The 24,719-nt window shown below is 45.0% G+C and overlaps 1 protein-coding gene across 1 annotated transcript in view; it reads right to left on the bottom strand.

Annotated features, from left to right (window-relative positions):
- The window catches only part of PTPN21 (protein tyrosine phosphatase non-receptor type 21), a 48,051-nt gene that overhangs the window by 11,422 nt on the left and 11,910 nt on the right, over positions 1–24,719 (bottom strand). Inside the window, exons 3-4 of the mRNA XM_060181215.1 lie at positions 7,699–7,868; positions 2,857–2,954 (exon numbers count right to left, since the gene is read on the bottom strand). Of these exons, the coding sequence (XP_060037198.1) occupies positions 2,857–2,954; positions 7,699–7,868 (268 nt within the window). The remainder of the gene's footprint in view (positions 1–2,856; positions 2,955–7,698; positions 7,869–24,719) is intronic.

The following is a 24,719-nucleotide window of genomic DNA, read 5'->3' as shown; positions in this document are numbered from 1 at the left end:
ACGGTAAGGTGTGGTCTCTACCAGGCGAGCCATCTCGGGGCCCCACACTGATTAATGCATTTGAGCGCAGTGCTGAGGACTGGACCCAGGGCATCTCATGGCCCCGTACTGATTAATGCATTTGAGTGCAGTGCTGAGGACTGGACCCGGGGCATCTCATGGCCCCATACTGATTAATGCATTTGCAGTGCAGTGCTGAGGACTGGACCCAGGGCATCTCATGGCCCCGTACTGATTAATGCATTTGAGTGCAGTGCTGAGGACTGGACCCGGGGCATCTCATGGCCCCGTACTGATTAATGCATTTGCAGTGCAGTGCTGAGGACTGGACCCGGGGCATCTCATGGCCCCGTACTGATTAATGCATTTGCAGTGCAGTGCTGAGGACTGGACCCGGGGCATCTCATGGCCCCATACTGATTAATGCATTTGAGTGCAGTGCTGAGGACTGGACCCGGGGCATCTCATGGCCCCACACTGATTAATGCATTTGCAGTGCAGTGCTGAGGACTGGACCCGGGGCATCTCATGGCCCCATACTGATTAATGCATTTGAGTGCAGTGCTGAGGACTGGACCCGGGGCATCTCATGGCCCCATACTGACTAATGCATTTGAGCGCAGTGCTGAGGACTGGACCCGGGGCATCTCATGGCCCCATACTGATTAATGCATTTGAGTGCAGTGCTGAGGACTGGACCCGGGGCATCTCATGGCCCCATACTGACTAATGCATTTGAGTGCAGTGCTGAGGACTGGACCCGGGGCATCTCATGGCCCCATACTGATTAATGCATTTGAGCACAGTGCTGAGGACTGGACCCGGGGGGCCTCACACGCAACGCATGTGCTCCGTCACTAAGGCTTCTTCCTGTACCAACATTTTTGTTAATGCTTTGTTCATTATTTACTGGGCAGAGATAGAGGAAAATCAAAAGGCAAAGGAGAAAGAAAGAGGAGAGGGAGGGAGGGAGCGCATTAACCTTGGCTATAATACTGCAAGGCATGGAGGTCATACAAACAAGACCTGTGTACTACTGTTGGGCACCCATGCTACCGGTTTGAGCCCCGGCTCCCCACCTGGGAAACTTCCCCTGTGCAAGTGGGAACCAATGCCTTGAACTTCATTCAGTCCAAGCACACAGAGACCTGTGCACTCAGGCAGGTGTGCCACCGCCGAGCCCCTGCACCAACGTCTGTGGTTGCTTTTTCTGAGAAGGGGGCAGAGTGTGAGAGGGGAAACAGCTCTGCCGCACCAGCCTTGGAGCCCCACCTGCCTCGCCTCTTGTTCTCAAGTGGTGCCTAGGACCACTCTTCCCACCTACAATACAAACACTCCACTGCCACATCCTCCTCTCTTGTTTTGAAATTTTGTTTTTGTTATTATTATTTTTTTTATTGTCACTGGAGTCATCCTTGGAGCTTGGTACTGGATCGACAAATCTACTTCTGGCAGTCATGTTCCCCCTCTCCCCCATTTATTTATTGGCTAGAGGCAGAAAGAAACTGAGACAGAGAGAGAAGAACAGAGACAACTGCAGCACTGCTTCACCACTTATGAAGCTTCTGCCTTGCAGGTGGGGACCCGAGGCTTGAGCCTGGGTAACACTGCACATAGTAACATAGGCACACGACCAAGTACACTACCATCTGGGTCCCTTTCTCTTTTATTTTTGCTAACACAGAGAGAAACTGAGAGGGGATAGGGAAGATAAAAAGGGAGAAAGACAAGAAGGAAGGAAGAGCGGGAGTGGGAAAGTGAGGGAAGGAAGGAGGGAGGAAGGAAGAAGGAGACCTGCAGACTTGTTTCACCACTCATGAAGCACCCTCCCTGCAGGTGGGGAGCCGGGGCTCAAACCGGTAGCATGGGTGCCCAACAGTAGTACACAGGCCTTGTTTGTATGACCTCCATGCCTTGCAGTATTATAGCCAAGGTTAAATTTAAAAAATAAATAAATAACAATGATCAGTTAATAAAAGTGATGGGGAGACCCTAGCAGATGGGAAATTATTTTGAGTCTCAGGATCAAGGGGCGATCGTGACAAATCACTGGGAATATAACCGAGAAATCCAAAAATGGTCCTGAAGCAGATTCAAAGGACACGGAAGAGGAACCTTGTTCCATATACGCCTCCAGTGTTGGTGTGTCTGCAAGCCAGCTAGGACCCGAGGGCATTTTATCTAATGACTTTTCTGGTTAAACAGCTGTTCCCAACGTTTTTTCTTTTTTTTTTTCCCCTTTTATGTTACCATTTGAAAGTATATGCATGTGGGGCTAGGCAGTGGTGCACTTGGTTGAGCACACACACGTTACAATGCACAGGGACCCAGGTTCAAGCCCCTGGTCCTCGCCCACAGGGGCAGGCTATGCTGCCGTTACCTCTATCTCCTCCTCCCCTCAACTTCTGTCTCCATCCGAAATACATAAAGAAACAAGTCAAGTATATGCCTGTGGCAATGGCAGAGTTAGACAATGCAACAATATGAGCAATATGTCTGGGGCAAGGGTTCAGCAGAGGAGTGGTGGCTGTGCAGATACAAGGTCCTGGATCTGATTCCCCAGCACCAAACATTTCTTTCTGAAATGTAAAACTTTATTATGATTGACGGCACTGTATATAACGCAGGACAACTACTACTAAAAAAAAAAAAAAAAAAGGCAAAAATGCTTCTACCATAACCCTATAACCCTATTTGACTGACCTTTCTCCCTTAATATGTTAACTAGCTCAAATAAACTATTAGGATGAGAGAAATGGAGCCTATTAACTGCTGCATGTGTCTCTCTTCTGTTGCGGACTGTTGGCCATGAGCATTTTAATCTGATTCACTTCACTGTCAGTTGCCAGGACTTACCTTGAACAGCTAGGCCTGCTAGGTGAATAGCTTGTTCTAATGTACAAGGAATGCCTCCTTCCAAGATATCTTTCTTCAGCTGCAGGTAATACTGATACCTGTTACAATAAATTTTTGTTGTTGTTAGCAATCCCAAAGAATCTTCAACTGAACACAGTTTGGTAGAGGGAGCCTGAATGAGTCCAATAGAACTGAGATGATTTAAAAGAATGGCAAGAATGCCTTTGACCTTTTGGTACGGACACCTTCACACACACAAACACAACACAAGTTAAGAGAGTCACCAGCGCCTAAAGATTTATTTCCAAGCTAAAAGCAGCTAAGACACAACTGGTCGTCTTTCTTATTATGCCTTATGAGACAACCCTTACATTTTACTCATTTCAGTTGGCGAAAGAGAATAAACAGTCGGTCTTGACTTTAACAGGACTGACTAATGGGCCAGGAAGATAACTCAGCCTGTGAGAGAGAGCACCAACATGCATACCTTAGGACCCAGGTTCAATCCCAGCACCCACTTATATCAAAGCTAAATTGTGTGCTGGCTCTCTATAAATAAATACATAAATCCCAAGCAAAAAAGAGAAAGATCTTTTTAATCATTGGAGGGCTGGTGCTATAGCGTAACAGTTAAGTGAAAAGACTTTCATGCCTGATACTCCAATGCCCCAGGTTCAATCCCCAGTACCGTAATAGTAATAATAGCAGTAACAGTTGTAGTAGTAATTTTTTGAAGAGACTTTTTTTTACTTATTCCCTTTTGTTGCCCTTGTTTTTATTGCTGTAGTTATTACTGTTGTCAATGTTGGATAGGGCAGAGAGAAATGGAGAGAGGAGGGGAAGACAGAGAGGAGGAGAGAAAGACAGACACCTGGCAGACCTGCTTCACTGCTTGTGAAGTGACTCCCCTGCAGGTGGGGAGCCAGGGGATTGGACCCGGATCCTTATACCGGTCCTTGCACTTTGCACCACCAGCACTTAACCGGCTGCACTACCGCCCAACTCCTAAAAAGAGATATTTTTAAACAACTTACTTAAAAAGAAAGAAAGAGCTTCTCAAATAAAGGGCACTAGTAACCAGCAAACGAGGTGAAGTAGACACAGGTTAAATTTCAATTCTCTAACTTAAATCTTTTGCTGGAACCTGGGCAGACAGTGAGTGTGAAACTAGTCGTGGGTCTAGTAGGCACCAAATCCAGAGAGAAGCATAGTGGCAAACCACCACCGACCAGCAACATCTAAGCTCTTCCCCATTCATGTTCCCAAGGCCCCACCTCTAGGAATGCAGGGCTTTAATTAAAGCTTTTATTATCACAATCTAATGTAATTTTTTGTTGACACAGACTGCCAGTTACACAGGGCTGTGCACGACTCCTCCAGGCGGGGATCAAAGCCGATTCCTTGGATGTTGGATGTTCAGCTCCGGCACAGCAGTGCCGTCCTCAGATCCTGTCACACTGCAGTGCTCGTTAATCTCTGCATCACGCATCACAGCAGTCATTAGCTGTTTCGGCCCCTCCTCCTCAGCATGCACGCCTCAGACACCTTCTGCAGTCGGAGTGCATTTACCCCTCTGCTTCTCTGCTTTGCCATCACCCAGTCGTAACCCTCTGCCTTCACACCTGACAGTATTTAACTGGGCAGGGGCAGGTTCTCACTATCTGCAGACACGTTAGATATTGTGGGAAAGGCAAAGAACTCGGGCTGCAAATCTAAGAAAGATAAGATATGTGTAGGAGTGGCTTTAATAAAAGGCTGAGAGAACAGCCATCTTAAAACAAGGAAGTTCTGGGAAGAGATGAAGGCAGGAGCTCACTCCAGCCTGGAGAGTCGTGGAGACCCATGGAGGAGAGGCCTGCTGAGGTCAAACTAGATTTCGGTCCCTCAGCGTGAGAGAAATGTCTAGGAAGGAAGAAAAGGCAGTCAGGTCTCAGTCCAAGGTGTTTCAAAACCAAGTTTCAATAAGGTTAAATAGGGTTCCGTGCACACACGGCCGCATGTAAGGACCAGGTTCAAGCTCACAGTCCCTGCCTGTAAAAGGGAGTTCTGCACAAGCAGCGAAGCAGGTCTACAGCGCCCCCCCTCTCCCCAGCAATTTCTCTCTGTCCTACCAAATTAAAAAAAAAAGATTTTTTAAGAATAAGTAAATAGTGAGCCCCACACCTATGAACATCTAATCTTTGACAAAGGGGCTCAGACTATTAAATGGGGAAAGCGGAATCTCTTCAACTAATGGTGTTGGAAACAATGGGTTGAAACATGCAGAAGAATGAAACTGAAAGGAGGTCTCGAAACTTGACATCAGGCTCAACCTGACGCTGTTGACTGGCTACGGAAGAAGGGCAAACGCTAGAAGAAGAAGAAGAAGAAGAAGAAGATAAAGAAGAAGAAGAAGAAGAAGAAGAAGAAGAAGAAGAAGAAGAAGAAGAAGAAGAAGAAGAAGAAAAAGAAGAAGAAGAAGAAGAATGAGAAGAAGAAGAAGAAGAAGAAGAAGAAGAAGAAGAAAAAGAAGAAGAAGAAGAAGAAGAAGAAGAAGAAGAAGAATGAGAAGAAGAAGAAGAAGAAGAAGAAGAAGAAGAAGAAGAAGAAGAAGAAGAAAAAGAAGAAGAAGAAGAAGAATGAGAAGAAGAAGAAGAAGAAGAAGAAGAAGAGGAAGAAGAACTGTATTTCACCATATACAAAAGTAAATTCCAAGTGGACTTGGATGTTAGACCACAAACTATCAGATACTTAGAAGAAAATATTGGTAGAACTCTTTTCCGCTTAAATTTTAAAGACATCTTCAATGAAACAAATCCAATTACAAAGAAGACTAAGGCAAGTATAAACCTATGGGACTACATCAAATTATAAAGCTTCTGCACGGGAGTCGGGCTGTAGCGCAGCGGGTTAAGCGCAGGTGGCGCAAAGCACAAGGATCCGGGTTCGAGCCCCGACTCCCCACCTGCAGGAGAGTCCCTTCACAGGCGGTGAAGCAGGTCTGCAGGTGTCTATCTTTCTCTCCTCCTCTCTGTCTTCCCCTCCTCTCTCCATTTCTCTCTGTCCTATCCAACAATGACAACAATAATAACTACAACAATAAAGCAACAAGGACAACAAAGGGAATAAATAAATAAAATAAATATTAAAAAAAAAAAAAAGCTTCTGCAGAGCAAAAGAAACCACTACCCAAACCAAGAGACCCCTCACAGAATGGGAGAAGATCTTTACATGCCATACATGAGACAAGAGTTTAATAACCAACTTATATAAAGAGCTTGCCAGACTCAACAAGACAACAAATAACCCATTCAAAAATGGAGAGAGGACATGGACAGACTATTCACCACAGAAGAGATCCAAAAGACTGAGAAACACATGAAAAAATGCTCCAAGTCTCTGATTGTCAGAAAAATGCAAATAAAGACAATGAGATACCACTTCACTCCTGTGAGAATGTCACACATCAGAAAAGGTAACAGCAGCAAATGCTGGAGAGGTTGTGGGGTCAAAGGAACCCTCCTGCACTGCTGGTGGGAATGTCAATTGGTCCAACCTCTGTGGAGAACAGTTTGGAGAACTCTCAGAAGGCTAGAAATGGACCTGCCCTATGATCCTGCAATTCCTCTCCTGGGGATATATCCTAAGGAACCCAACACACCCATCCAAAAAGATCTGTGTACACATATGTTCTTGGCAGCACAATTTGTAATAGCCAAAACCTGGAAGCAACCCAGGTGTCCAACAACAGATGAGTGGCTGAGCAAGTTGTGGTCTATATACACAATGGAATACTACTCAGCTGTAAAAAATGGTGACTTCACTGTTTTCAGCCGATCTTGGATGGACCTTGAAAAATTCATGTTAAGTGAAATAAGTCAGAAGCAGAAGGATGAATATGGGATGATCTCACTCTCAGGCAGAAGTTGAAAAACAAGATCAGGAAAAAAAAAAAAAAAACAAGTAGAACCTGAAATGGAATTGGCGTATCGCACCAAAGTAAAAGACTCTGGGGTGGGTGGGGGGGAGAATACAGGTCCATGAAGGATGACAGAGGACATAGTGGGGATTGTATCGTTATATGGGAAACTGGGGAATGTTATGCATGTATAAACTATTGTATTTGCTGTTGAATGTAAAACATTAATTCCCCAATAAATAAATTAAAAAAAAAAGAATAAGTAAATAAATACAAGGTAATGGTTGACTTCTGACACTTTAAAAGGCTTTTGAAAGGCAGGCTCCAAAATCCAAACTTCATTACCTGGGTTTTTGCTGCTGTCTGTCTTATGTCTCCACTCTCGCCACTTCAGCCTTTCACAGAGTATCTCCTCCCCGTAGCCTTTGCCCCTTTCAAGTGCATTTATTGGCTTGATCTTTTTTTTTTATTTTTTCCCTTAAACCACCCTGCTGCTCCTTCTCCCCACACCTGTCACCTCGCCCACTTGTTACACAATATAGTTAATAATAATCAGAGGACCAAAAGCTCACTTGTGACATTGTCTTGAAGAACATGCTTCACTTTTGCAGTCGATCTCCCCACCCCCATCTCCTCACCCCCTTCACCATTACCAATGCATCAGAAAATCGACAGGAACAGCTAAGGTGAAACCTGAACAGGAAGAGGTCCAGGCAGGGTAAGAACAACACTTCTCCCTGCACACCTGCCTACCCATAATTCCTGCAACAGGCAGAGACACACCAGCAGGCCATGTACCAGAGCCTCCCTGTACCGGGGTTACTCCAACTGAGCGGTGGTGGCAAGGCCAGGCTGACTTTTTGTCTCCTGACTTCAACCTTCGTTTCCCTTCTCAACCTCTCTCAAGAGTACTCCCTGAGGACGGCCAGCCTGTCCCACCTCACCTGGTGATCTCCTGCTGCAGCTGTGACACTGAGGACACGTAGAACACCACTCCGAAATACACGGTCGGTTCCAGCGCGTGTTTATCCAGCTGCTTCTTCAGAGGTTTTTCCAAGTCAACCCAGCGGCGCTGATTCTGCTTATTGTAGTACCAGAGGCTGAAGTAGGTGATCTGGGATAAAAAAAGAAGGTACTGAAGGAGCTGGGAGGCACACAGGATTTCAGGACCACTTGGGCCGGTGAGTTGGGACGGAGTGACAGCAGTTTTCTATGGCTTTTCTCAAAAAGAGACAAGAGCAAAACCTGGAGAGGAAGAAAGATAGAGAGGGAGGGGGGCGGGGGAAAGCCAGGCCTATCTAGATAGTTATAGACAGGCCCGCCATTTCTTTTTCCTTTTTTTTTTAAATATTTATTTTATTTATTTATTCCCTTTTGTTGCCCTTGTTGTTTTATTGTTGTAGTTATTATTGTTGCTGTTGGATAGGACAGAGAGAAATGGAGAGAGAAGGGGAAGACAGAGAGGAGGAGAGAAAGACAGACACCTGCAGACCTGCTTCACCGCCTGTGAAGCGACTCCCCTGCAGGTGGGGAGCCGCGGGCTCGAACCGGGATCCTTATGCCGGTCCTTGTGCTTTGCGCCACCTGCGCTTAACCCGCTGCGCTACAGCCCGACTCCCAGGCCTGCCATTTCTCTAGCTCTACACAGAAAAATGCCTCACTCACTCACAACCTAGATAGCAGAATGGAGCAGACACTGGGGCTGGGAGACAGCTCTCTGGTAGAGTGCAGGCCTTACCATGCTCAAGGCTCTCCAGTTAAGCCCTGAGGCCACATGGGACACCATGGAGAGCACTGAGGGTGGAGCAGTGCTGGTGTCTCTCCTCTTTGTCTTCCTTTCTTGCCAACCAATAAATAAATAAATAAATAAGCCACAGAATGTGAGCTCAGATCTACAGGGATGCAGAGGTCACAGAAGCTCCTAAGCTGAATATGGGCCCCAGATCACATCAAATCGACGGGGTTTACAGTCAACAATATTTATACCTCTTCCCCATATTAGGGAGCTACTCTCTTCCCTGATCCAGATTTCTGTCCCTTTTCCAGCCATGACATCATCTCCCCAGACAATAACTTGGATCCACCTGCATATCAGATTTCAGGCTCAGGAGAAAAAAGAAAAAAAAAAAAAACTAGTATAGCCAGGCACACGCCCTTTGAAATATAACTAAAATATGCCTACTAGTATCTACAAAATGGAGGACCCCCCCCAACACTTCATCTGCACTATTCCAGCCTTTAGGTCCATGATTAGTCAACAATTTGTTTGGCTTTGTATGTTAACTCTCTTTTCAGCCACCAGGTTCCAGGTGCTAGCAGGATGCTGACCAGACTTCCCTGGACAGACAACCCCACCAGTGTGTCCTGGAGCTCAGCTTCCCTAGAGACCCACCCTACTAGGGAAAGAGAGAGACTGGAAGTATGGATCGACCTGTCAACGCCCATGTTCAGCGGGGAAGCAATTACAGAAGCCAGACCTTCCACCTTCTGCATCCCACAATGACCTTGGGTCCATATCCCAGGGGGTTAAAGAATAGGAAAGCTATCAGGGGAGGGGACGGGATACGGAGATGCGGTGGTGGGAATTGTGTGGACCCCTCTTATCTTATGGTTTTGTTAATGTCTTTTTTAAAATAAATAAAAAATATATATTAAAATAAATAAATAGGACCCAAGAGGCTATCTGTGTACCATGCGACACATTTTAAAAAAATGAAAAAGGGGGCTGGGCCATGGTGCACTCAGTTGAACACACAAGTTACAGTGCACAAGGACTCAGGTTCAAGCCCCCCAGTCTCTACCTGCAGGGGAGAAGCTTCAGGAACAGTGGAGCAGGGCTTCAGTTATTCTGTCTGTGTCTAACTAAATCTATCTATCTGATTTCTGTATCTCTCCCTCCCCTCTTGATTTCTCTGTATCCATCTAATAAAGAGAATAAAATAAAATAAGAGGATAGGGAGACAGCATGATGGTTCTGCAAAAAGACTGTCATGCCTGAGGCTCTGAGGTTCCAGGTTCAATCCCCATCACCACCATCAGTCAGATCTAAGCACTGCTCTGACAAAAATGGAATACTAGTAATAAGCAAATAAAATAAGTATTACCAAGGCACCCTGTCATTGATCAGATGAACAAATAACTCAGAAAAGGCCTGGACTGAGTCCCAACCCCACCAATCCCAAATCTTTTTAAAAATTTTTTTAAATAATTATTTATTCCCTTTTGTTGTCTTTATTGTTTTTTTATTGTTGTAGTTATTGTTGTTACTGATGTTGTCATCATTGAATAGGACAGAGAGAAATGGAGAGAGGAGGGGAAGACAGAGAGGAGGAGAGAAAGACAGACACCTGCAGACCTGCTTCACCGCTTGTGAAGGGACTCCCCTTTACGTGGGGAGCCGGGGTCTCGAACCGGGATCCTTACGCCGGTCCTTGTGCTTTGCACCACATGCGCTTAACCCGCTGCACCACCGCCAGACTCCCCACATCTCCCAATTCTTAAGCATGTCACTTCCCCACTAAGTCTGTTTTTGATCTTATTTTTTTCCCCATAAGGAAAATACTCTGCCTTCCTTAAAAAGTTGGGCTGAGGAACTGCCTAAGTTATAATTGTGTCTCTAAAGACACAACCTTAGAAGCAACCTCATTAGCTCTGCTCAGAGCGCACATACGCAACATACACAGTGCCACCGAAACTCCTGCAGGAAGGAGGGCTCTGCGGAGCAGCGCTGTGGGGTCTCTCCATGCTGTCTCACTTCCTTTCTCTCCCTCTCCAGAAAAGGAAGAACAGCCTCCAGGAGTGCCGGTATTACCATGTAGACACCCAGCCCAGCATGATAACCCTGGTGGTAAACAATACAGAACAGAATTGGACTCAAACTAGTCCCTTCCTTGAATAGATGACTGTTCAAATAGTAAAACCAACTTCTCCCTTTAATGTTAGGATATGCAGAACCGTTTATTTTGTAAAAGAAATTTAAACCTTATGTGCCTTAACTTTCAACTATCAGAGGCCATTTTTTATCTCTTTCCCCAGAATTATAATATGCTCCATTCGATACCAACCTTCCAGCTTTAATAAAAAAAAAAAGGGGGGGGGATCGGACGGTAGCGCAGCAGGTTAAGCTCAAGTGGTCCAAAGCACAAGGACAGGCTTAAGAATCCCAGTTCAATGGAGCTCCACTTCCCCAGAGACCCACCCTACTAGGGAAAGAGAGAGGCAGACTGGGAGTATGGATCGACCAATCAATGCCCATGTTCAGCGGGGAAGCAATTACAGAAACCAGACCTTCCACCTTCTGCACCCCACAATGACCTTGGGTCCATACTCCCAGAGGTATAAAGAATAGGAAAGCTATCAGGGGAGGGAATGGGATATAGAGATCTAGTGGTGGGAATTGTGTGGAGTTGTAACCCTCCTATCCTACGGTTTTGTTAATGTCTCCTTTTTTAAATAAATAAATAAATAGAATCCCGGTTCAAGCCCCAGGCTCCCCACCTGCAGGGGAGTCGCTTCACAGGCGGTAAAGCAGGTCTGCAGGTGTCTGTCTTTCTCTCCCCCCTCTGTCTTGCCCTCCTCTCTCCATTTCTCTCTGTCCTATCTAACAATGAATGACATCAACACCAACAATAATAACCACAACAAGGGCAACAAAAGGGGAGAAAAAAATGGCCTTCAGGAGTAGTGGATTCATGGTGCAGGCACCAAGCCCCAGCAATAATCCTGGAGGCAAAAAAAAAAAAAAGGGTCGGGCAGAGGCACACCAGGTCAAGTGCACTTAGTATGAAGCCCAAGGACCCGAGCAAGGATCCCAGGTGAAGCCCCCCAGCGCCCCACCTACAGGGAGGACGCTTCACAGGTGGTGAAGCAGGTCTGCAGGTCTACCTTTCTCTCAATTTCTCTCTGTCCTATCCAAAAAATGGAAAACAATAGCCTTCAGGAGCAGTGGATTCATAGTGCTGGCACTGAGTCCCAGTGATAAGCCTGGAGGGAAAGAAAAAAATCCCCATAGACCAGAACTGAATTACTGGCTTTATGTTCATGCTCCTCACCCTCCTGTCTCGTTGTCCAGTATCCTTCCCCAGAGGAAACACCACCTCCATGTGGCTTCTCTTCATCTACTATCTGGGATGCATTGGATCGACCTTCCCGTGGTGCATCTCGTGAGTACCCATTCATTGGGGAAACTGACGATCCTTCCTAGCTGACTGAATCCACATGGATCCCAGTCACTTTCAAAGCCATTAACTGGCTACGGAAGAAGGGCAAACGCTAGAAGAAGATCTACTATCTGACCTATGGAGACTCTCCCAACAGAAGCCTCTAAGTCACTAAGTCTTCCAGCATCCCTTAGATCAATTCTCTTCTTTTTAATTATCTTTATTTATTTCTTGGCTAGAGACAGCCAGAAACTGAGAGAGGAGAGGGAAGTAGATGGCAAGAGAGACACTTACAGACCCAGTTCACTACTTGTGCAGTGTTTCCCCCTCAGGTGGGGACCAGGGGCTTGAGCCTGGGTCCTTGCATATTGTAGCATATGCCTGGTCTCCTACATCAATTTTCAATAGCTTTCCACGAGACTTTTTCATTGTTAACTAGTTTTACATTCACCCTCTTTTCGGTCCTAAATATAGTATTTTTTATAATGTGATTCAAATATATATAACTTTTTTTTTTCATGAGATACAGAGAAAGAGACCAGAGCACTGCTTATATCTGGTTTATGGTGATGCTGGGGACTGAACCTAAGACCTCAGAGTCCCAGGCATGAGAGTCTTCTGCAGAACTATGATGGTATCCCCCAGCCCTATGTAATGATTTCTTAGATGCTGCTTATATTTTTCGCTGCTACTTCCCTAATATTACACAAGTAATCTGGACTCTTTTCAGACATGATTGACCTGCTTTTTTTTTTTTTTTTGGTAATTAAGCTCTATGTTCCCAGGACAAGCTAGCTTACAGGTTTCTGTGCTTGTATAGCAGAGAGCAGTGTACCAAGTCACCAGTCATCTAAACAGACACCAGTCATGAGGAGCAGATCCAAACCCCCTCAGGACACAACCCGTACTTAACCCCCTAGACATTTCTTGTCTAAGTATTTTTTTTATTTTTTTTTGTAATATTTATTTTATTTATTTATTCCCTTTTGTTGCCCTTGTTGTTTTACTGTTGTAGTTATTATTGTTGTTGTCATTGTTGGATAGGACAGAGAGAAATGGAGAGAGGAGGGGAAGACAGAGAGGAGGAGAGAAAGACAGACACCTGCAGACCTGCTTCACTGCCTGTGAAGCGACTCCCCTGCAGGTGGGGAGCCGGGGTTCGAACCGGGATTCTTATGCCGGTCCTTGTGCTTTGCGCCACCTGCGCTTAACCCGCTGTGCTGCAGCCCGACTCCCTAAGTATTTTGAGTTTCTTTGGGTAAGCTATTTGTGAAGCAGTTCAGAGGGAAACACACATTAGTCAGCCAGAGGATTTTAGCAACTGATGCCTTGCGTTTGATAAAAATTAATTCCCTGTTAAATTACAATAATTTTATCCTGATGCCTTTCTTAGTCTAGGCAGTTGCCACAAGACTTTTCATCAGGGAAGAGATCTGAGAGAGCGCTAGATAAAATCTACCCCAGGCAGAGCTCACCTAACATGGGGCCTGAGTGCGGATTAACCTAATTCAAACCCACCATCAACAGTGAAGCAAAGGACTCCTTCCTTTGAACAGAAAGTACAGTGGTCACCTTGCTGCAAGTTTATTTTACGTTTCCTGTGGGTGTTTGGTTTGGTTTTAATCTGCATTAATATAGTAGGCTTTTTTTTTCTTAGACGAGATAAAAAATATACAATATCACCTCAGGATAATATCATCAGCATATCAGCAAATTATACTGAAAAATTATTAAATTGAAGTTCAAATAACTGAGTCCTCAGAAGGTCAGACTTTCTGTTGTAGCATTCAAGTTTAAGGATTACTGAAAAAAATTCTAAAGTATAATTTGGCATGACTATCCAAGCATATGCTCACTCATATCTTGACTATTTCCTAGCCTGAACAATAAGATGCTATGAATACAATGACCCAGAGACACACACACTAAGGCCATTCTTTAGACTTCGGGGGGGGGGGGCAGGCGCTGGCCCACCCCATTAAGCGCACATATTACCAAGCTTAAGGACCGGTTCAAGCCCCCACTCCCCATCTGCAAGGGATCCACTTCTCAAGAACTCCTAGTATGCGTCAAACACTGTTGCTCACGTTCCAGTAGAGGGAGAAAAGACAAGAGACCAGGTGTGACGTTTACTGTTAGGGTGAAAGAGATTTGCACTGCGATGGAAAACATGTTTATTTTAATATTATTTATTTATTTATTTTGCCTCCAGGGTTATCGCTGGGGCTCGGTGCCTGCGCTACGAATCCACTGCTCCCGGAGGCCATTGCTTTTTTGTTGTTGTTGTTGTTTTAATATTTATTTATTTCCCCCTTTGTTGCCCTTGTTGTTTTTCATTGTTGTTGTAATTATTGTTGTTGTTATTGATGTCATCATTGTTAGATAGGAGAGAGAGAAATGGAGAGAGGAGGGGAAGACAGAGAGGACAGAGAGAAATGGAGAGAGGAAGAGAAGACAGAGACAGGGAGAGAAAGACAGACACCTGCAGACCTGCTTCACCACCTGTGAAGTGACTCCCCTGCAGGTGGGGAGCCGGGGGCTCGAACCAGGATCCTTAAGCCGGCCCTTGCACTTTGTGCCACGTGCGCTTAACCTGCTGAGCTACCACCCGACTCCCCCGGAGGGGCATTGTTTTTTCCTCCTTTTGTTGCCCTTGTTGTTTATCGGTGTTGTTGTTACTATTATTGCTGTTGTTGTTGTTGGGTAGGACAGAGAGAAATCGGGAGGGGAGGGGAAGACAGAGAGGGGGAGAGAATGATAGACACCTGCCTCACCGCTTGTGAAGCGACTCCCCTGCAGGTGGGGAGCAGGGGGCTCGAACTGGGATCCCTATGCGGGTCCTTGCACTCTGCACCACGTGAGCTCAACCAGCTGTGCTACCGCCCAGCCCCCAAATGTGTTTATTTTTTCTGAATTGAGGTCAAGCACGTGCATGATTTCACTGCTCCCAAGGTTGCTTTTTCAGGGACAGACAGACCGGGAGTGGGGTAGAGGGAGGGAGAGGCAGCGAGGATGACAATAATACAAGAGCTGTCTCTCCATGGTACTCACCCATATGACCAGAAGACCTGGACCTCAGGTACAGCACGGCTGGCACCCTACCAGGTAAACTATTCCTCTGGCCCAGATTATTTTGTTTGGGACCCAGAAAACTGAGGCTGAGACTGAGTCCTTGACTCTACAACCATTTTAATTAACCAGTTTTCAGATTATGCTAGGGCATTTCTAGCAGCCTGGAGGTGGTGCACGGGATAAAGCATCGCACTCATGGGTGTGAGGTTCAGAGTTCAATCCCCAGCACCACATGAGTCAGTGATGCGCTGGTTCTCTATCTCCCTCTTGCTCACTAATAATATTTTGTAAAAATATATTTGTGTGGAGGGGGGGGTCGCGTGGTGGTGCACCCCGTTAAGGGCATATGTTAGCAACCACGAGGACTCAGGTTTGAGCCCCCGCTCCCCACCTGCAGGAGGCGAGGCTTCACAAGCCGTGAAGCAGGCCTGCATGTGTCTTTCTCTTTCCTTCTCTGTCTTTACCTCCCCTCTCAATTTCTCTCCAACCTATCAAGTAAAAAATTATTAAGAAAAAAATCTGTGTTAGCGCAGCGGGTTCAGCGCACGTGGCTCAAAGCACAAGGACCGGCATAAGGATCCCGGTTTGAGCCCCAGCTCCGCAACTGCAGGGGCGTCACTTCACGGGCGCTGAAGCAGGTCTGCAGGTGCCTATCTTTCTCTCCCCCTCTCTGTCTTCCCCTCCTCTCTCCATTTCTCTCTGTCCTATCCAGCAACAACAATATCAACAATAATAACTATAACAATAAAAACAAGGGCAACAAAAGGGAATAAATATTTTAAAAGAAAAAAGAAAAATATGTGTGTGGAATAATACATTTATACAGTGCATTTATTTTTATTATTATTTATTTACTTATGAGATGGGAGAGAGAAAGAATCAGACATCACTCTGGTACCTGTGCTGCCAGGGCTCGAACTCAGGACCTCATGCTTGAAAGCCCAGTGCTTTATCCACTGTGCCACCTCCCAGAACACCACTACAGTGAATTTCTAGTATCCCATTCCAACAAATGACTTACTATTTTAACTCACAAACACTGGCTTTTTTTTTTTCTTTTCTTGCCTCCAGGGTTATCACTGGGGCTGGGTACCAGCACTACTAATCCACTGCTCCTGGAGGCTATTTTTCCATTTTGTTGCCTTTGTTACTGTTGTTATAACTGTTGTTGTTGGATAGGACAGACAGAAATCGAGAGTGGAGGGGAAGACAAAGAAGAGGAGAGAAAGACCTGCAGACCTGCTTCACTGCTTGTGAGGCGACCCTCTGCAGGTGGGAAGCTGAGAGCTCGAACCGGGATCCTTACACCGATCCTTTTGCTTTGCGCCATGTGCGCTTAACCTGCTGCGCTACTGCTCAGCGCCCCCCACCCTTTTTTTTCAATTGAGACAGATGGCTTGTCTAATGAAACTGATCCATGTTGGGAGTCTCGCTGTAGCGCAGTGGGTTAAGCGCACATGGCGCAAAGCGCAAGGACCGGAGTAAGGATCCCGGTTCAAGCCCCTTGCTCCCCACCTGCATGGGGGGGGTCACTTCACAGGCAGTGAAGCACTACAGGTGTCTATCTTTCTCTTCCCTTCCTCTCTCCATTTCTCTCTGTCCTATCCCAGAAAGCCAACATCAATAACAACAATAATAACTACAACAATAAAACAAACGGGAATAAATAAATATTAAAAAAAGAAAGAAACTGGCCCACGTTCCAGTTTTCACACTGAGATAAGTCACAGGAAAGCTGTGTAATCATCTCCTGAACTCAAGTCATAGTTATGCATCTTGTCTCACCATAGTGAATGGAGTGAGCAACAGCAGAGAACTGAATGCTAGACTCTGGCCAGGGAAACAGCTTAATGGTTCTGCTAAAGACCGGGCAGGAGTAAATGGCATAGCGGTTATGCAAAGAGGCTCTCTTGTCTGAGGCTTCAAAGTCCCAGGTTCAATCTCCATAACCTAGAGCTAAGCAGTGCTCTTTCTTTCTCTCTCTGCGTCACTCCATCTGTATCTCAATAGAATATAATGAATAAAATATTTAAATAAACAAAGTAGGTAAGTGCTGGACTCTCAAAAAAACAAGAAGTCCTGAGCTCAGCCAGACTTTGTCTGACGCCACCATCTCCGGTGTCAGATAAAGTCTTGCTCTGAGTTTCTCGCTTCTCTCTAGTTCTCATAAAAATTAAAAAAAAAAACAAAACTTTCAAAACTCATAAAATTATAATTGCACGGGGCTGGCGCAATAGCTTAAGATAATGCACTGCTTTTCACACACACAACCAAGATTCAAGACCAGCCCTCGCTGCACTGGAGGAAGCTTTGGTGCTATAGTTTCTTTCTCCTTGCATCTGTCTGTCTGTCTGTCTGTGTGTGTGTGTGTCTGTTTCTTTCTTTTTTTTTTTTTTTTAACATTCAACTTTGTTATTTCTTTATTTATTTTCCCTTTTGTTGCCCTTGTTGTTGTTACTGATGTCGTTGGATAGGACAGAGAGAAATGGAGAGAGGAGGGGAAGACAGAGAGGGGGAGAGAAAGACAGACACCTGCAGACCTGCTTCACCGTCTGTGAAGGGACCCACCTGCAGGTGGGGAGCCGGGGGCTCGAACCAGGATCCTTATGCCGGTCCTTGCACTTTGTACCACGTGCGCTGAACCTGCTTCGCTCGCTACTGCCCAACTCCCTGTGTGTCTGTTTCTACCAGAGCACTGCTCAACTCTGCCTTACAGTGGTGTGGGGTATTAAATCTGGGATTCTGGAGCCTCAGGCATGAAAGTCTTTTTTTTTTTTTTCCTCCAGGGTTATTGCTGGGGCTCGGTGCTCCTTGAGGCCATTTTTTTCCCTTTTGTTGCCCTTGTTGTTGTTGTTATTGTTGTCACTGATGTTGGATAGGACAGAGAGAAATTGAGAGAAGAGGAGGAAACAGACAGGGGGAGAGAAAGATAGACACCTGCAGACCTGCTACACCACTTGTGAAGTGATCCCCTCCCCTGTAGGAGGGGAGCCGGGGGCTCAAACCAGGATCATTGTGCTAGTCTTTGCGCTTTGCGCATGTGCGCTAAACCAGCTGCACCACCCCTGGCATGAAAGTCTTTACATAATCACTATACTATCTCCCCCACCCTGTCTAGTTCTATGGGGAAAAATACATCAGCCTATCTTGGTGAAGCTCAGGAGATGCCTATATATACATGTATATATCCAGAAGGTAGTGCAGTAACAGGAGGTTCCAAGTTCAATCCCTGACACCCCACATGCCAGTGAAATGCACCATGTGTTACTTAAGGGTGGGGTTAGATAGCATAGTGGTTATGCAAAGAGACTCTCATGCCTGAGGCTCCAAGATCCCAGGTTCAATCCCCTATACGACCAAAAACCAGAGCTGAACAGTGCTCTGGTATATGCAGGGCAAAAAGTATAGCGGTCTCCCTCTCTATCTACCCTCAATTGTGTCTCTAGTCAAAAAATAAATAAATAAATAAATAAAAGAGAAAATCAAGTTATTTTTAACATTGTAGTGGTGTATTATATAGAAATGACTGTGGTACTTGGGGAAAGATAACCATAAAGATCAAGTAAACCAGGGGTCTAAAAACAGGCCAGCACAAGTCAAACCTGAAATGGAATTGGAGTATTACACCAAAGTAAAAGACTCTGGGGTGGGTGGGTAGGTGGGGAGAATACAGGTCCATGAAAAATGATGAATGAAATAGTGGGGGTTGTATTGTTAAATGGGAATCTGGGGAATGTTATGCATGTTCAAACTATTGTATTTACTGTTGAATGTAAAGCATTAATTCCCCAATAAAGAAATAAATTATTTAAAAAAAAAAAGAGTCCAAAGCTTAAAAAAAACAGGCTAGATCAATAGTTCAGAGGTGGCATGTGGGCCGTGCCATGTATGTGCTCCACGGTGAAGTCCCAGCACCACATGAGAAAGCCACAGCACTGGGGGGGGAACTCCTATTTCCTTCCTTAGATGAAAATATCACCCCAGAAGCAGTCAAATACGCAAGGCGGTGGTTCTACAAATTAAAAAAAAAAATGTGATTTTAGAACTCCAAATGAATATGGGCCTTAATCCATGTGAGCAAAGAATCTAGTCAATGTTAAATTTCATTGCCTGAAGAGATATTGCCCAATACATTTTCCACTGTCTTGAAAAAAATTAAAAATACACCAACTCTACTGTTCTTCCTTTCTTCCCCTCCCCCCCCCTACCCCCAGCCTGTATTTATTTATTTTCTAAGAGATCAGAGCAGATATGTGCAATGCCAGGAACCAAACATGCGGCTTCTTGGAACTCCCTCCCCAACTGCCTCGCGGCTCTTATGTTACTGTTACCGTTACCATGAGCGACTTGAGAATGACTGAACCGAGAAGCAAGCAACACTGTAGGAGTTCAAATCCTAAAATCAGTGGCCGGGAGTTAGCTGGAAAGTAGAAGACAGGCACAGCTTGGGGCCTACAGGTTGCTCTGCTCTGTCCCTCTCCCTCCCTTTCATAAAACAAGCAAACTGCAAACAGCCCAGAATATGGCGCCATGGAGAAAGTATAGGACATTTAAAAAAAATTTTTTATTATCTTTATTTTTATTTGATAGCCAGAAATCAAAAGGGAAGGGGGTGATAGAGAGGGAAAGAGACAGAGACAGCTGCAGCAATGCTTCACCACTTGCAAAGCTTTCCCCCCTGTGGGTGGGGACCAGAGGCTCTAACCCGAGTCCTTGCGCACTGTAATGGGTGTGCTCAGCCAGGTGCGCCAGCATCCGGAACCTGAAAGTATAGGACCTTCTTTGTTTTTTTAAAGATTTTATTTATTTATTAAAATGAGAAACATAGGAGGAGAGAGAAAGAGCCAGACATCTGGTACCTGTACTGCTGGGGATTGAACTCAGGACCTCATGCTTGACAGTCCGATGTTTTATCCACTGCGCCACCTCCTGGACCACGTGTAGGACCTTCTAACGAGGTCCTGAGTTCAGTTCCCAGAATGCAGGAGTTCTGGTTCTCTCTCCCTCTCTTATATATGGGTAAATGAAGGAGTCGGCGGTAGCACAGCGGGTTAAGCGCACATGACGCAAAGCACAAGGACCGGCGTTAAGGATCCCGGTTCGAGCTCCCCGGCCCCCCACCCGCAGGGGAGTCACTTCACAGGTGGTGAAGCAGGTCTGCAGGTGTCTATCTTACTCTCCCCTCTCTCTGTCTTCCCCTCCTCTCTCCATTTCTCTCTGTCCTAACAACGAAGACATCAATAACAACTACAGCTACAATAAAAAAAAAAAAAGAACAACAAGAGGGAAAATAAATAAGTATTAATTTTTTAATAATAAAAAATAAAATAAATGGGTAATTGAAAAGGCAAGTAAAATCCTAAACAAATACAAATTCCTAAACTGGAGCCTGGTGGTGGCACACCTCGTTCGTTGAGAGCATATATCACCATGCACAAGGACCCCGGTTTGAGCCCCCGTTCCCCACCTGCAGGGTCTGCAGGGTGCGCACTTCATGAGCAGTGAAGCAGGTCTGCAGGTGTCTTTCTCTTCCCCTCTCTGTCTTTCCCTTCCCTCTCAATTTCTCTTTGTCCTATCCAACAACAGCAGCAACAATGGGGGAAAATGGACTCCAGAAGCAGTGGATTCATAGTGCAGGCACTTGGAGGTGGGGGGGGGGGGGGAGAGAAAGAGATGAAAGTTAAGCAAAGAGAATCAGCAGAATTTTAAACGGAGTAGCCATGTATAGTGGCCCTGTCCCCACATCCACCATTCACAAAGGGTTGAATGGGGTGTAAACTGTTGCCGCAGGTGGAAGGATGCCCGGTACACACAGACACCACATTATGATGATCCAGCTCCCCAGGAAAGACCAGCAGCACGGGAAGGGATTCCTTGGTTCTACCACGTTCTGTTTAGAAGCAGACTCGGCTCCAGCAGCGGTCCCTGCCCCCAGACATCCACACATAGCAGCGCAGCCCAACACTGCTTTGGAGAATGTCTCAGCTGGGAATTCTCCTGGGCTGTATTGCATCAGCCCAAGGCTTCCAACTCTGCCAGGGAGCAACTCACGAAAGGTTTCCTAGCTAACAGCAGCTCTGCCCTCAGCAGCTCAGGCTTCTTCTACTCACAAAAATTTCTCTTCCTCCTCAGGCTCAACTTTCTTTGCCTAGTTTGACTTCAAAAATATACTTGAAGCAAAACAATAATTTGCTCATCTGTAAAATGGAGATGAGTCCAATAGGGCGCTCTCCCCTAGGATTGGTGAAGATCAAAATAAGAGATTTAGGCAGTGGTGTACTCACTTGAGTACTCACTTGTTATAATGCACAAGACCTGGGTTCAAGGCCCCAGTCCCCACCTGCAGGGGGAAAGCTTTGAGAATGAAATTGCAGCCTCTCTCTCCCCCCCTCAAATTCTCCTCCCCTTAAGATTTCTCTGTCTATATCCAATAAATAAGTAAAATATTAAAAATAATAATAATAAGGGGGGCCAGGCAGGGCATACCTGGTTAAGCACTCACATTGCAGTGTGCAAGGACCCAGGTTCAAGGCCCTGGTCCCCACTTGCAGGGGTGAAGCTTCACAAGTGGTGAAGCAGGACTGTGGGTGTTTCTCTGTCTCTCTCCTTTCTACCTCCCCCCTCTCAATTTCTTTCTGTCTCTATCCAATAATAAATAAATAATATTTTTATAAGAAAATACTAAGGAATTTAATTGTGTTGATTTTATTTTTAATATTTTATGTATTCATTACTGAAAGGAAAGCAGACATCACTGGTACATGGAATGCCAGTGACCAACCTCAGGACCTTGTATTACGTGAGAGCCCAGCACTTCAGGCACTGTGCCACCTTCTGGACCACATAGCTATATTACTACAATTTAAATATGTCAAACAATAAATTTAAAATGCTTAGAAAAACATTCACATACTCAAGTAATATTGGGTCTTTTCAGAGTCTCCAGTTCCCTTAAACAGTTGAAAATTTCACACTGCATCTTTAGCACAGAAAATTCTACACATAAGTACTTCTTTCACCAGTGAGGTATTGTCTTTGATGACATTTAAGGCATCAAGGAAGTCAAGGCATCCATTCATTCCATCAGGAGTTGGCACACAACTCCTGCCTAGGGGGGCACCAAGGTGTCTGGCTGGCAGGAGAGATAGGTGCAATGGAGAAATTCCTCACTCAAACCCTCCTTCCTTCCCTTGGGCCCAGCCCCTACCCCTAGCCTGCAGGCCTCTCCTGCAACCTAAAGATAAAGGTCATTCAGAAAGAGCCTCTGGAAGGCAAGAGGGCAGTATGCTGATACAGTCAGTTCCTTTAAATTTTAAGGACATGAATTGTTCACAGCATCTGGGCACTGGATCATCATCCTATCACTAGCAGATTCAAGAACATCACTGAAATCTCCAGGTCAAAAGCCCAGTATTGGAAGGAAATCAACTGTGAAGGCCAGTCTTCAATTTATCAGAAACCAAACTAGAAGGGGCCCGTCAGGCCAGGCAGTGGCGCACACAGTTGAGTGCATACATTACCATGCACAGGGACTCGGGTTCAAGTCCACGTTCCCCACATGCAAGGAGGAAGATTCATGAATGGTGAAACAGTGCTGAAGATGTCTCTCTTTATCTCCCCCTCCCCCTCTCAATTTTTCTCAGTCCTATCAAATAAAAAAAGAAAGAAATTAAAAAGGAAAAAAAAATGGCCCCTGGGAATGGTGGATTCATCATGCAGGCACTGAGTCCCAGTGATAACCCTGGTGGCAATTAAAAGAAAAAAAATAAAGAAAAGAAATGAAAAAGTAAAGTCCACTCACACTCCACTAAGTAATCAAGTTCCTACTTTATTTATTTATTTTTTACCAGAGCACTGCTTAGCTCTGGTTTATGGTGGTGCGGGGGATTGAACCTGGGACTTTGGAACCTCAGGCATGAGTCTAAATGATCTAATAACTAAGTGATACTATTTATTTTTAAAGTCCACAGCATGTATATATATATATATATATATATATATATATATTCAGTTTATTTATATGCTAGCTGCTAAATATCTAGACCAAATGAGAAAAGTAACAGAAAATCTTAAGTTAATCTTAAGAAAACTTTTGGGCCTGGGACATAGCTCACCAGGTAGATTACCCAGTTTCCTGTGGGTGAGGCCCTGGGTTCTAACCCTGACACTGCATGAGAGTACCACAAACAGCAAGGAATGAGCCCTATGGGTGAAGAAGCAGGGCTATGGTTTCTCTCCCCTCTGACTCCCTCTCTCTCAAAAAAAAAAAAAAAAACCTAAAGGCTGAAAAACTGAACCAGGGAGTGTGCTTAGCCAGGCTCCACATGCACCAGTTTTGAAAGGCAGAGAGAGTCACTTCTGCTCAGTCAATGTCAGTTTTCCCCTTTTTTTTTTTTTTTTTTTGGAAGGCTTTTATTATCTGGGTAGAAAGGCCAGTCTAAGATTTACATGGCTTCAGAAGACCCAGTACATTGAACTAAAAGTATTTCCTGATCTTTGTCCCCTCCTGTATCTTATCTGCTTTGTAACATACGTACATGAAACAGCAGTAACTCAGTCCAAAAGGTTCAAACATTTGCAGGTATTAAAACTTATCTTACATATTTCAGCTATTTTTAGATTCCAGATGAAAACAGCCTGTGCAGAAGGAAATACGCGTGAAATTCTTGAGGTCAACTCAGATAACAGTCAAGATTAGGTCAGTGGATATTTAGAATACCAAAGACACTAATTTAAAATACAACTTTCTGGTGGCCAAGAGCACTTTCTAAACTTGCACTTGAGGGCAGTAATTTGGCTGTTCTGGCTTCCTCTCTGTTCCAATAAATCCACTAGCCAAAAAATGTCCCCAGCAACCGGAAAAACACTGTAAGAAGAATTTATGTTCAAAGTTCAAAAAAAAAAAAAAATGACACTCCCCTGACATAGCAATGTTACCTCATACTGTTCTAAAACAGGATCATATTCTGTTTGGTTCAGAAAGCCCACCCTATCCCCAATTTTTTTTTTTAATTTTTAAAGAAAAGTGCTTTTATATCTATAGCTAAGGCTCTGTAAATGTTCAGTTCTATCCAGGACATGAAGCCTGGCAGAGTACAGCTGACTTAAACTAAACTGCTTCCTGGACTGGTGAAATAGCTCAGTCAGATAGTGAGCTACTTTGCCAAGTACTTGATCTAAGTTTGAGCCCAGTCCTCTCTGCACTGAAGGAAGTTTTGGTGCTGTAGTCTGTCTCTCTCTCTCTCCCTCTACCTGAAATAAAATAAAATATATTCTAAAGATGAGCTAACTCACTTTATCCAAAACTTATCATGAGAATTTTTTAATAAGCGACAACAGCAAGAATGTCTATCGGTAAATTGAGATAGGTTTTCATCTTATTCCACAAAATGCTTTGGAGATCGTTTTAGGGGCAACTTAGCATTTTTTTTCTCAACTCCAATGTTGTCTCCAGGGAGATATTTCAGTGTTAGAGCTCAGAATTGGGCGCCTGAAGCCCAAGAGGTCCCAGGTTCAACCCTTACATCAGAGGCGAGTGGTGCTCTGGTCTGACTCATTCTTTCTAGCTCATAAAAATTTGCAAATCGGGGGTCGGGCCGTAGCACAACGGGTTCAGCACAGGTGGTGCAACATGCAAGACCGGCGTAGAGATACCTACCAGTTCGAGCCCCCAGCTCCCCACCTTCCCCCTCTCTGTCTTCCCCTCCTCTCTCCATTTCTCTCTGTCCTATCCA

This window comes from Erinaceus europaeus, chromosome 22, assembly GCF_950295315.1.
Source record: "Erinaceus europaeus chromosome 22, mEriEur2.1, whole genome shotgun sequence".
NCBI classification, from domain to species: Eukaryota; Metazoa; Chordata; class Mammalia; order Eulipotyphla; family Erinaceidae; genus Erinaceus; species Erinaceus europaeus.
This window is presented reverse-complemented; position numbering and strand designations above follow the sequence as displayed.